Source organism: Sphaerodactylus townsendi, linkage group LG01 (genome assembly GCF_021028975.2).
Source record: "Sphaerodactylus townsendi isolate TG3544 linkage group LG01, MPM_Stown_v2.3, whole genome shotgun sequence".
Classification (NCBI taxonomy): domain Eukaryota; kingdom Metazoa; phylum Chordata; class Lepidosauria; order Squamata; family Sphaerodactylidae; genus Sphaerodactylus; species Sphaerodactylus townsendi.
The window spans coordinates 14,854,561-14,867,618 of NC_059425.1; the positions used below are offsets into that span (position 1 = coordinate 14,854,561).

Below are 13,058 nucleotides of genomic sequence, written 5' to 3' on the forward strand. Positions count from 1 at the left end.
TTACTACTTCAGGGAATGCAAATGCAAATACAAATGTAAATGGACTGAAAGTCCCGCCCGCAATACAATGAAGTCAACCACACCTTTGCATAGCAAGTTCCACCCAAACACTTACTGGTTGGTTCCTCACCCTGGGACGTGGACAATATATACCGCACTAAACATTCTCACTGACACAGTGTGTAACACACTTCTCTCTGTGATACACCTCTGAAATGCCAGTCACTGATGCAGGCGAAACGTGAGGAACAAGACCTTCCAGACCACGGTCACATAGCCTGGAAAGCCAGCCTTCAAAGGTATACTGCCTCTAACCTGAAGGTTCCTTCTAGCTACTGATAGACCTATTTTCCAGGAATTTGCCTCAAATGGTCAAAGCCATTACAGTGGTCATTACATACTTTACTTATGTTTTTTTTTTTAAGTCTCACTTACCATCACTTCCAAGGGCACTGAATTTCATATTAATTATGGGACAGCTCCATCAACAGCAGCCCTTGCCAATGCTAGTGTAGTTGGTGACTGGGCGGATCTTTGACAAAGCCATCTCTGAAACCAACTTGCATGTTATATAGTTGTCCTTTTGAAGAAGTGAATGGACATCCAAGTCGTCTCTTCTCCCCCCACTTCAAACTCACTTACTCCATATAGGGGCCTCTTCTTGTCAAACTAACCCCCCTCACTTTTCAAAGCTCTGTTCTGTTAAAAGCCCCTTCTTCTACAATACAAAGCCCCATTACAGCCAACTTCCCCAATCCCTCTCACTAAAGACCTTAAGAAAAATATCACCTCTTTCTCTAGCCAAAACCCCACATATTGTTACACAAATAGATTACATAATAATGAAAAGCAACGCCCCTCCTGTCTGTCTAGGGAACAGGTATACAGAGTAAGGGCAAAATGTGACCTATAAATTCCAAGTTCAATTAAAAAAAATATTAATACATACACACAATTTCAACAAAAAAGATCAACATATCAATAATGGTCAATGCATTTAGGAAGTCCCCACTATGTTTATTATGAGAGTCAGCGTGGTGTAGTGGTTAAGAGCAGTTGGATTCTAATCTGGAGAACTGGGTTTGATTCCCCACTCCTCCACCTGAGTAACAGAGGCTTGCCTGGTAAACCAGATGTGCTTCCGCACCTTGGGCCAGTCACAGTTCTCTCAGAACTCTCTCAGACCCACCTACCTTACCAGATGTCTGTTGTGGGGAGAGGAGCTTGTAAGCCACCTTGAGTCTCTTTACAAGAGAGAAAGGTGGGGTATAAATCTTCTCTTCTTTTTCTTCTATTACTCTTCTTTTTCTTCTATTACTAAAATAGTGGCACACCATCCCTGGCATGAGGCTTGCTTAGGGAAGTGGGCAGCTTTCCTGTTCAAGGTGGGAGCCACCTGCCAATCACAAACTCCACCTGGCAAAGACCTTGCCTAGTTTACTGAAACATAGGGTAAGTGCCACATTGGGGGAAAGTGTTCAAAGGTGAAATGTCAAAGAGGCCCATCAAATGACAAGATCTCTTTTTTATTTTGGTCCCTTTTATTTTGGTCTCTTTTGGTTATTTGGGTCCCTTTTATTTTGGTCTCTTTTGGTTATTTTGGTCCCTTTTATTTTGATCAATACAAAGCAATGTAGCTGTTTATTCATTATGTCATATGTTTTATCCCACTATCTCAGGACAGAATAGATTGGTAAATTTTAAATTCTCACCCACCCTGTGAGGTAGGTTAGTCTGAGAGGGACTGACACAAGTCATCGAGTTAAGTGCCATGGAGCTGTGGGGATGTGCCACCAGGACATCCAAACCCCAGTCCAACAGGCTGTTGATATCTAGCGCTCTCATCTCTTCTTTCTCCCCAAACCTACAAAAGGGTTTCCAGCTAATTTCAAAAGTTGCCTGCTGGAAGTCTAGCAGTGGGCCCAGCCTGGATACTCCGTACACTAATTGGTAAACTGGATGGCCCAAACTAGCTTAACCTCATCATATCTCAGAAGCAAAGCAGGGTTGGTCCTGGTTAGTACTTGGATGGGAGACCACCAAAGAAGTCCAGGGCTGCTATGCAGAGGCAATAGCAAACCACCTCTGTTAGTCTCCTGCTTGAAAACCCTACTGATTTTTGGCTGTAACTTGGCTGCATTTTACACTTACAAATGGCTATCAGTCCATCAGCTTGGTGTACTAATCTTGTTCTGCTATGAACTCACAAAATGAATGAATGAACCGGTAGAAGCCTTGTCACCAGTGATCTCAGCCTTCACCGCCAGCAGCATCGGGGAACGAGGGGGGACAAACAACACTGGCCTACCTTACAAGGGTACTGTACCGATGACAAGGAAATCTGAAACATTTTGCAATGTATTATACAAAGGCTAAACATTAACACACACAAAATGCACTCACATATCCATCAACGATCTTTGACTGCTGGGGCATCCCCTGCATTTGAGATGCCAACCAACGAGCAACCTACTCCATAGGTCGGCCTGCAAGAGAGGGCGCCCCATAGGGATCAGCAGACCCATCACTCAAAGGCACCCCAGCTTCTCAACCAGCTCAAGGGAGGGGAGACCCCCTTCGCCAGCGTCCCCTGTTCGGCTTGTTGCACGCCCTCCCACAAGCCCCACTGAGCAGGACCCCCATCCCTACCCCTACCCGGAGTCCAGGTGTGGGCCTCACCTCCTGCAGGACGCCATGGCAACAACAACTCCTGCAGCACAAGCCGCCATCTTTGTTCCTCCCCCGCAGGTGCCCTGCCAAAGCCGGCTTCGGGCGGCCGCAACGCGCACGCGCGGGAGCTCCTCTCCACCGGCGCGCGTCAGCAGTCGTCGTCTGGCAGGTCTGCGCGTGCGCAACTCGGCCATGCTCGCCCTCCTTCCCTTTTTTTAATAACGAGCGCTCTTCTCGCCGGCCTCCTCCGAGCCACGCCCACTTCGCGTCGCTATGGAAACAGAGACGCGTTGCCCGGGATTTAAAGGGAGAGGAGGATGTATGTAACTGGGAGCGTCAATTCCTGCTTTATTAAATTGGTTGCATGCCCATAAAAGCGCCCGTAGGCTTGCAACCCGATCCCCGGCACTATTAAGTAGAATTCAATCCTGCTTTGCCCAGGGAAGCCTGCTCTTGAGTAAGAAGCATAATAAGACTGCCCCTACGCCTAAATGATGGAATCCTTTTTAAAAGTCCAAACCATTACTTTTCTTTGAAACGTCGGACATCATTAGCATTCTCAAATGAATATTTATATCCCAACTTTCCTCCAAGAAATAATCATCATCATCATCATCAACCTTTTATTGGCATGAGTTTAAAATACAACAGAGAGGTTGAGGAGAATCAAGTTAAAATAAGTCCTCCAAGAAATCCTGGGCAGCCTGCAAGGAGAATTATCTCAGCAGCTACTCAGTGGTGGGATCCAAAAATTGTAGTAACAGATTCCCATGGCGGTGGGATTCAAACTGTGGCGTAGCGCCAATGGGGCTGGGAGGGGCACAACAGGGGTGTGGCCGGGCATTCCGGGAGCAGGGCATTCCTGGGCGGGGCTGTAGCAAGGACACAGCTGCTGCGCTGGTCCTTGGGTGGGATACGAATGCATGCAGGTGCAAGCTGCCACGCACGCTGGTGCACCTCCTGCTAGACTGCTTCAAGTTCTGCGCACTACTGCTGAGAGGAGGGGCGTAACTAAGGCAAAAATCACGTGGCAAAATCACCAATTAGTAACCCCCTCTCAGCACACACAAATAATTAGTAACCTACTCTCAGGAACCTGTGAGAACCTGCTGGATCCCACCTCTGCAGTTACTCCACATCATGCTTGCAGTAGTAGGCTTGCCAGCGTCCAGGTGGTTCCAACACACTGACAGGGTGGGAGCAATGTATGTTCCAGGTGGTGGCTGGAGCTCATCTCCCACTATTATAACTGATGCCCAGGTGACAGGAATTTTGTTCACCTGGAGAAAATGGCTGCTTTGAAAGGTCGTCTCTATTGCAAGGGTGTCCAATTCTGCCCCTCCAGATGTTCATGGACTACAATTCCCATCGGCCCTTGCCAGCATCCTCAGGCTCCTCTGCCCCCAAGTCTCCCAAGTATTTCCCAACCTGAAGCTGGCAACCCTACTGTACTAGTCTTGCTTGAGAACTAATACCCAGCTAGGTCTGTGGCAAGATTTGAACCCAGATCTCCTCAGCTCCAGCCTGACACTCTAGCTTCAACACACACAAAACTATAATGCAGTTTCTGACCCGTTTTTTTGTGGCACATGCTTAGATGGTCTTCTTCCACTGATGAGCAGCGTTTCTAGACAGCTTTGCCCTTGCTGCCACTGAGAAACAAAAGCGTCAACACATCCACACGGACCAGGTTGTGAAAAGTCATTCGTCTCAGCATTCCTGCTCTGCTGTATTCATTGCTTATGCTGTGTTAGTTTATCCAGGGCAAGGAAGGGGTCGAAACCAGCATTTCATCTGACTCAGTACCCAGTCACTACCAAAGGACGGCTCCTAACATCTCAGCAAACATTAATTGCAGGCAGGATCAACTGCAGTAGCACTCTGCGTATCATTAAGCAACTACTGGATCCCAGCCAGCCACAGACAACCTGGATCCACCCGAGAAGGAAGGCAAAGCCCTCTGCTGTTATGCAAGCTCAGAAATGCTTGCCCTGAAGGAAGAAGAGTTTGGATTTATATCACATCTTTCTCTCCTGTAAGGAGACTCAAAGAGGCTTACAAACTCCTTTCCCTTCCTCTCCCCACAACAGACACCCTGTGGGGTCAGTGGGGCTGAGAGAGTTTTGAGAGAACTGGGACTAGCACAAGGTCACCCAGCAGGAATGCAGGAGTACGGAAACACATCTGGTTCACTAGATAAGAGTTTGCTGTTCATGTGGAGGAGTGAGATTTAGCACAGTGGGATTTAGCCCCAGGCTAAGGCATTCAAATAAATAATTGTATTTATTCATTTACACCCCAACTCTCTCTCTCCAAGAAGGATCCAAAGCATCTTATGCCGTCCACAGCTTCTCTATTTTATCCTCACAACAACCCTGCGAGGCAGGTCAGGCTAACAGTGTGTGTGACGGGCCCAAAGTTATTCCGCATGCTTGGTGGCAGAGCGGGTATCCGAATCTGGGTTTTCCCTTTACGAGTCCAAAATAGCATCTTAAAAACCAATAGAGTTTTGCAGGGTTTAATGAGGGTTAAAGGTTTAATAAGTCAAAGCTTGGTTCATCAGGTGCAACTCCTAGTCTGATTCTCTAACTGAGGGGTATCCAACTCTGGCGCCTCAGACGTTCATGGACTACAATTCCCATCAGCCCCGGCTGGCGCACCCAATTGGCCATGCCAGCAGGGGCTGATGGGAATTGTAGTCCATGAACGTCTGAGGCGCCAGAGTTGGACAGCCCTGCTCTAACCATTATATTACGCTGGCTTTTGATGAGAGAGACAGTCACTGAGAAATCACTGTAGATCTCTTGCTAACTAGCTGGAGTTGTGTGTATGTGTCAGAATACGTTATCAAAATTAGTAAATGCACGATTCTGGGTTGGGGATAAGTACCTCTTAACCACCAGCAGACATTGCAGGCTTACATAGAAACACGGAGCTGGAAGGTACCTCAAAGGTCATCTAGTCCAGGGGTCTGCAACCTGCAGCTCTCCAGATGTTCATGGACTACAAATCCCATCAACCCCTGCCAGGATGACCAATTGGCCATGCTGGCAGGGACTGATGGGAATTGTAGTCTATTAACATCCGGAGAGCCGCAGGTTGCAGACCCCTGATCTAGTCCAACCCCATGTGCAACACAGGATATCCACAACTATTTACCCCCGCCACTCCTGCTCCACGCCCAGAGGTAGGCAAAAGATCCACGCCCAGGGGTACGCAAAAGATCTCCAGGATCAAGTGACCCCTGCTCCACACCCAAAGGTAGGCAAAAGATCTCCAGGATCTCTGGCCAATCTGGCTGGAGGAAAATTACTTCCAGACCCCAAAGTGGCAAATCGGCATTTCTCTGAGCATGTAAGAAAGGGTCATGAGAGCCAAGCACTGGCTCCCCTGCTTCCTGACCTCCCTCTCCTGGTCTGCCTCACAGAATGAATCAGCCTTGCTGTCAGACGGCCATCTAGCCTCTGCTTAAAAACCTTCAAAGAAGGAGAGCCTTCCATTTCCTGAGGAAGCCGGTTCCACCGAGGAGCCACTCTAGTTGTCAGGAAGTTCTTCCTAATGTTGAGCCGAAGACTCTTTTATTTTCGACCCATTTGTTCTGGTTCCACTTCCTGGTTTCCTCTTCCTAGTTTGTGGCACTGGGACACCAGACACACATCTTCAACTCCCCCAGTGACAAAGAGGACACTTGCATCTCCTGCTCTTTTCCTCCCCCCGTCTCCACACCACTCCCCCTGTGTCTCCCATTTGTTCCAGGAGAACGAGTTGGATAACAAGGAAAGAACAGACAGCAAACCTCCTGTTGCATCGGAGGAGTGACATATGTGTATCTCAGTTGCACGATCACACCTCTAACAATGCTGTTGCACCACTTGCCGTTGAAAGGCTTCTTTTACAAATGCTACCTGTTCCATCCACGGCTAACCACAGAAGCAAGACCTTGCTGAACAGGAGTAAGGGCTCATGGTATACTCTGGCTCACAAAAAGATGTTAGTAGATTGTATATTCCTCTGTCACAGAACTCAACACGCCGGACCTTCTTTGTTGTAGAACGCTCCACCCAGTTGCTTACCTACGATCTGTTTGAAATTTTGAAAATAAAACCGGATTTCGGCGTAAATGCTCTTGAATCAAAGTGCCACGTTCAATAATGCACAAAATAATGGTTCTGACAAAGGCAGCTTGTAAAAATGAATGATAATTCTCATATTCGTTTGGGACTATATGCTAATGCAGAAGCACACAATTCTCTCAACTGCTGCCCCCCAACTGACTGTACTAACATCTTTATCTGAGACAGAGTATAGTTAGGGGTAGATTTAAGGGGGTTCAGGTGAAAGAGTTCAGCTGAAAGAGTTCGTGCCCCTTTCTAACAGGCAAACGGAGAGCAAAGCAGTCACCCCTAGGAAGGGGCAGTTTTTTTATTGGCAAGACATACGCCATTCGCAGGTTGGCAAACTGAAGTCCGGACATTAGACAAAGTGCAAGAGAAGTCACTGGCATGGATGTGGGCCTGCTGGAGTTGAGAAGAGAGGCCTAGAAGGATGGCTGAGCCCCAGTTTTCACGCATAGGCCGCACTGGATTCACTTCTCTTTGTGCTCAATTAGGCTCTTTGATATCAAGTCTGGGATCTCCACAGCCAACCAGGGTCCCAGCTGCAAGACAAAAGAAAGTTTTCAGGAGCCAATAAGATAGCTGCCATTCCCACCTCCTCCACCGCCTGAACCCATCAGGGCGCCATTTTGGCAGTGTGCAATTCCAGTCACCATGCAACGATTCCTCAGGAACGCCTTGGTCTCTGGCCAAATCACAGGTTCTATACGCCAAACAGCTAGATCAGAGGTGTCCAACTCTGGCGCTTCAGATGTTCATGGACTACAATTCCCATCCACCCCTGCTAGCATGGCCATGCCAGCAAAGGATGATGGGAATTGTAGTCCATGAACATCTGAAGCGCCAGAGTTGGACACCCCTGAACTAGATTCAAGTCCAGTCACGCATCAGAGACCGCCAAGATTTTCTGGGTATGAGCTTTCAAGAATCAAAGCTCCCTTCATTGTGTCTGACGAGGGGACCTTAGACTCTTGAAAGCTCATCCTCCAAAAATGTTATTGGTCTCTCAGGTGCAACTGGACTCGAATCTAACTCTTCTATTGTAGATCAACATGGCTGCCCTCCTGAAAATATAAGCTGGAAGACTAACAGGCATCATTCCAGCTGTGTTTGTCTAATTTAGCCAAGCAAGAGATCTCCAGTGGCTCCTTAAAGACTAACCATGTTTATTCCAGCACAAGTGTCTGTGAGCCGAGTTCCTTTCAAATTGATAACCACTGGCCCTACTCTTTTCCAAAATATTAATAACAAACAGTCTTGTGTAAAGGCAGAAATCCCGTTGCTTTAACAGGGGAAAAAAAGAGAAAATGTTTTGTATTTAATGCCTGTTCGGTTGATCACTGCAGCAGAAAGAAACGCAAAGTCTCTTGACGTATCCAGTTCATCAGATGTATTTAGGACCAACTGCATTAGCCCCGCCCTCCACTTTATCCCTGCTTCAGAAAGTGAGATAGTGTCCCCTGCAGTCCCAATTTTCCCCCATATACTTCCCCACGCCACGCCCGCAACTCACCCCCAAAGCCATGAGATGGGCCAGTCCAAATTTGGGCACGTTTCTGGCCCACAAGGGCTTAAAGTGGTCAGTTAAGCATATCTTGCCACCTCTGGAAGGAGAGAAAAAAGACCAGGTTTCAGACAGTAGGGAAAAAAAGCTAAACTCCAGCACAGACAGAAGGTATCAACAGGTATCCACACATGCAAAGGAGGGGTTGAAACCTCAACAGGGTATAATGCCAGTTCAGATCACTCTCTGAAGCTACCATTTTCTCCAAGGGAAGTAATCTCTGCAGCATGGAATTCTGGTGCACTCCAGGTCACACCTGGAGGTTGGAAACCCTCAAATAGCCACCACCACCCCCCCCCAGGAAGTGGAAAAGGAGAGCCTCTTACCTGTACATCTTTGCAGTTTTCCCATCCAGCTCTGGAATGGCAATTTCCGGTGCGGTAGACGGGTACGTGACAGGAATCTGCAAATCGGAATCATGAATTCAGAAATAGCTAGAGAGAGCTCCGAAGAACTGGGACTAGGCCAAGGTCACCCAGCTGGCACATGCTGGAGTGCACAAGCTAATCTGGTTCGCCAGATAAGCCTCCACAGCTCAAGTGGCAGAGCGGGGAATCAAACCTGGTTCTCCAGATCAGAGTACACCTGCTCTTAACCACTACACCACGCTGGCTCTGGACTTGGACCTCACTCTTCTACTGTACGCCAAAATGGCTACTCCCCTAAAATGCATCCAAAGTATTTGCTATATCAGGGCCCCTCAATATGGTGCCCATGGGTGCCACGGCACCCCACCAACGCATTTCTTGTCACCTGCCAAGTGTTTTTGGGAAGTTGGCTCTGCTTCCTCTGGTAACCATTTTGTGGCAATGACTACCATGCCATGTCCAAATTCTAAACATGCTCACAAGTTCAAAAAGGTTGGTGACCGGTGTCCTACGTCCTTAAGCTATTTCTAGCACAGGGATCTGAAACCTGCGGCTCTCCAGATGTTCATGGACTACAGTTCCCATCAGCCCCTGCCACCATGGCCAATTGGTGGCTGATGGGATTTGTAGTCCATGAACATCTGGAGAGCTGCAGGTTGCAGACCCCTGTTCTAGCAGGAGGCCTGTAGCCCTTACAGATCAGGCAAGAAAATCAGAAGGGTATAATCGATTTCTGCCAAGTGCTTAAAAAGGAGCATTTGGCCCTATTTGCCCAGTTGCAGTTTCAGATGGCAACTGTAAGTTTTATTCTGCAACTGTACTCAACAAAAGTGTGCAATTAGCGGAATAAAACTGCGCACCGCAAGAAGGGGCCACTTCTAATTTCATTCTGCAGCTCCCACAAGGGGCAGAGGTCGGAACCGAAAGGAGGGCAGGAAGGCCCTGGAACAGAGTAGAGAGCAAAACTCACATCAAACTCAACAGCAAATTCGTATTTTAGAAGGTTGTGGATGTACCAGCACTTCCCAAACCACCTGCAAGAGAAAAGACACAGAGAGATCAATTTGTGGTTAAAAACCTAAGGACCACTCTGCTGGATTGGATATACCGTTTATCCACTGCAGAATCCTGTTTCACACAGGGTACACCCAGTTGCCCCAGAGTGCCAACAAGTAGGACACAGAGGCCTTTCCCTGATGTTGACGCCTGGGATTCAGAGATTGACTGACTTGGAATGTGGAGGTTCGCTTTAGTCACCACGGCTACTAGCCACTGAAAGATCTATCTTCTGCGAACCTATCTAGAAGAAGAAGAAGAGTTTGGATTTATATCCCCCGTTTCTGTCCTGCGGGAGACTCAAAGGGGCTTACAATCTCCTTGTCCTTCCCCCCTCACAACAAACCCCCTGTGAGGTAAGTGGGGCTGAGAGAGCTCCAAGAAGCTGTGACTAGCCCAAGGTCACCCAGCTGGCGTGTGGGGGCGTGTTCAGGCTAATCTGAATTCCCCAGATAAGCCTCCACAGCTCAGGCGGCAGAGCTGGGAATCAAACCCGGTTCCTCCAGATTAGATACATCTCTTAACCTACTACGCCACTGAAGCTATCTACGCCCGTAGCCACCACTACATCCTTTGGCAGCAAATTCCACATTTTCATTACTCGTTGAATAAAGCATTTCCTTTTGTTGGCCCTGAATCTATTTCCCCACAATTTCATTGGGTGCCCCTGAGTTCTAGTGTTATGGGAGAGGGGAAAAAGCCGCTTCCTCCACCACATACGCAAGTTTATAAACTTGTATTGTGTCTCTCCTTTGTCACCTCTTTTATAAACAGAAAAGTCTCAGACCTTCCAGCCTCTCTTCAAAGGAAAGATGCTCTGGCCTCTTATTCATCACGGCTGCTTTCTTCTCCATTTTTTCCAGTTCAGCAATATCCTTGTTGAGATATGTCATTATTCTACACTGAGTATGCTCCCCCTTAGCTTTTGAAGAAATCAGAAAGGTCTTCTTGCAACACTGGGCCCAAATTGTGGAATGCAGAAAATCTTACACCAGAGTGTGTCTGCCTCAGTATTGCCTGCCTCACCCAGCAGCCTGGTGTGGTGGTTAGGAGCAGGTGCACTCTAATCTGGACAACCAGGTTTGATTCCCTGCTCTGCCACTTGAGCTGGGGAGGCTTATCTGGTAAACTAGATTAGCTTGTGCACTCCAACACATGCCAGCTGTATGCTGACTCTTGGGCTAGTCACAGTTCTTCGGTGGGTTCCTGGTGGACTCCCCACAGCATAAATGAAACGTCTTTAGGACGTTCCTTTTGGGATTTTGTGGTCCCACAACACAGGAGAACACAAGCGTTGCCAGCCAAAATGGATCTTTTAACCTGCCTGCTGCACAGAGCTTTTATCAGTTTCCAGTGGCACCTGCTTTTTTGTGTGCTGCAGCAGATTCTCTGTTGAGATTCCTCAGAGGTTTCCCCTGCTTGCAGCTCTGCCGTTTGCTATTTTGCTGTATAAAGTAGATGAATCAAGTTTGTTTAGCCTGGCGTTCCCATGCATGTGTTATTTTTCTTTTTTGTTTTGAGGGGGATGTCTGCAAAGCTACAGCAACACAAACATGAACATATTGCAGCTTCTCTAATCATATTGCCGTAGGTTCGCAGACATCCCCCTCAAAACAAAAAAAGGAAAAATGAGAAGTGCACAGGATTGCTTGGCTAAACAAACTTTATTCATATCGTCAATGTCAAAATAATAATAAGTTATTACTTACAGCCATTGTACAGTAGTTTGGGGTTTTCTCCCTTGATATATTGGTTCCTTGCTACACTATTCTTCCGCTCTCTGATCCCACCAAACACTCACCTGGTGCCTTCTTTGTTAGATTCTAGCCGGAACCAATCATTATCGGCGTTCTTGTTGTTTTCCACGTACTGAGGAAGGAGGCGGGGGAGAAAGGCAGAAAGGTAAGTTTTTGTGCCCAGTTCCTCATGTCTGCCAACTTTTGGAAAAAATCTGCTAGAGGGCATTTTAGGATGTTTCCAAGGTCTGCCTCAGCTCGTGGCAGTAGCAGGACCACAATGAAGAACAAGCCCTTGCTGATTTTCAACTGAACAAAAAGGAGGGAAAAGGCAGACACTTTAGATGGCTTCTGCTCCGTAAAAGAAGGGCAGAATAAAGACATGGGCCAAATTTCCACTGGCAAAAAGGGATCTATTTACTTTGACATTTGACGACTATGGTTTTCTATGTACCCAGTTTTTAAGAAATGACACTTCAGATAGAGAAGGAAGGTATAGCTTTTGCACCCTTGCTTAGGAGCTACGGCATGCCACTAAGAGGCTCGGCTACAATTGCAGCAACCCGACCACTTTCCATCCTCCGTCAACCCCAACCATATGCAGAGCCTAGGATGAATAGCAAAGCGCTTGACCCTCTCGAGCCACCGTACGCAGCCACGTCAGCCAACGAAAAATCACGTTTCCCTCCCTTAACAGACCTTAATAAGGGCTTGGTATTCTTCCTTCAGCCGTTGAACCCACAGCTCCCGCTCTCGCGGGCCCGCGTTGGTCTTCAACAGCGGCAGCTCAGCCACCACCCGGCGTGTCGCTTCGTCCGCCATCTTTGGGGAGAGAAAACAGGAAGTAGCTTCGAGCTGCATAGGGGGAAATGATGGCCATGTCCACCATCATTGTTAAGGGCAAGCCAGTGTGACCGGAAATAGGCGGCCCGCCATGATAGTTGAGGGCTGAAGCGGAGAGCGCTGGAGGCGTTAGGTTGACTTGGTGACGAAAATGTCGCCGAGGAGTTAGCCTGGACGCCATGATTATTGATGGCAAGGTTGCTGGCCAAGGTCACCAAAATTTCCTCGGGGTTCTTTCACGAGGTTGCAGGGGAAGAGGAGTGACTACTGTCTGCTGCTCCCTATCCCCCAAACCAGCATTTGGAAGAAGAGACTTGCCATATGTTATGGGCTCTATGAGCTCTCATTAGGCAGTACAGCCTCCAGGTGGTACCTAAGGCTCGCTTGGAATTACAGCTCACCTCCACACGACAAAGATCAGCTCCATTGGAGACAAAGGATGCTGAGGAGGGTGTACAGCACTGCACAGCACTGTGCACCACTGAGGAACCTGATTCCCCCAGGCTTCATCCCCAAATCTCCAGGAGTTCCCCAACCTGGAGATGGCAACCCTATCTTCCATGCTCCTCTGGCGACCAGAGGGGACCCAGCACTTCTCATGGCCCATATTAGCCGTATGGCAGGCAAGCATTCAACAAGTCAGGCCTGCTTTCCAGTGCCCTTCCATAATGAGGCAGCTTTCACTGCTAAAAGTGGAGCGTGTGTG

General features: G+C 48.0%; 2 protein-coding genes across 3 annotated transcripts in view; both read right to left on the minus strand.

The window, feature by feature from the left end:
- Positions 1-2,833, minus strand: part of USP21 (ubiquitin specific peptidase 21) — a 40,287-nt gene extending 37,454 nt beyond the window's left edge. The window contains exons 1-2 of one of the 2 annotated variants that reach the window (XM_048511601.1): positions 2,680-2,749; positions 2,404-2,486 (exon numbers count right to left, since the gene is read on the minus strand). The gene's annotated coding sequence lies outside the window, so the exon portion shown is untranslated. Of the gene's footprint in view, positions 1-2,403; positions 2,487-2,679 lie in introns of both variants that reach the window. The other variant, XM_048511592.1, reaches the window with a different exon arrangement.
- Positions 2,834-7,077: 4,244 nt separating this feature from the next.
- UFC1 (ubiquitin-fold modifier conjugating enzyme 1) lies at positions 7,078-12,356 on the minus strand. Its single transcript, XM_048488415.1, has 6 exons — positions 12,209-12,356; positions 11,575-11,642; positions 9,688-9,751; positions 8,676-8,752; positions 8,299-8,389; positions 7,078-7,327 (listed from the first exon to the last, which is right to left on the minus strand). The coding sequence occupies exons 1-6, from the start codon at positions 12,329-12,331 to the stop codon at positions 7,256-7,258; spliced, it is 495 nt and encodes a 164-aa protein (XP_048344372.1). The 5' UTR covers positions 12,332-12,356; the 3' UTR covers positions 7,078-7,255.
- Between the last annotated feature and the right edge of the window lie 702 nt (positions 12,357-13,058).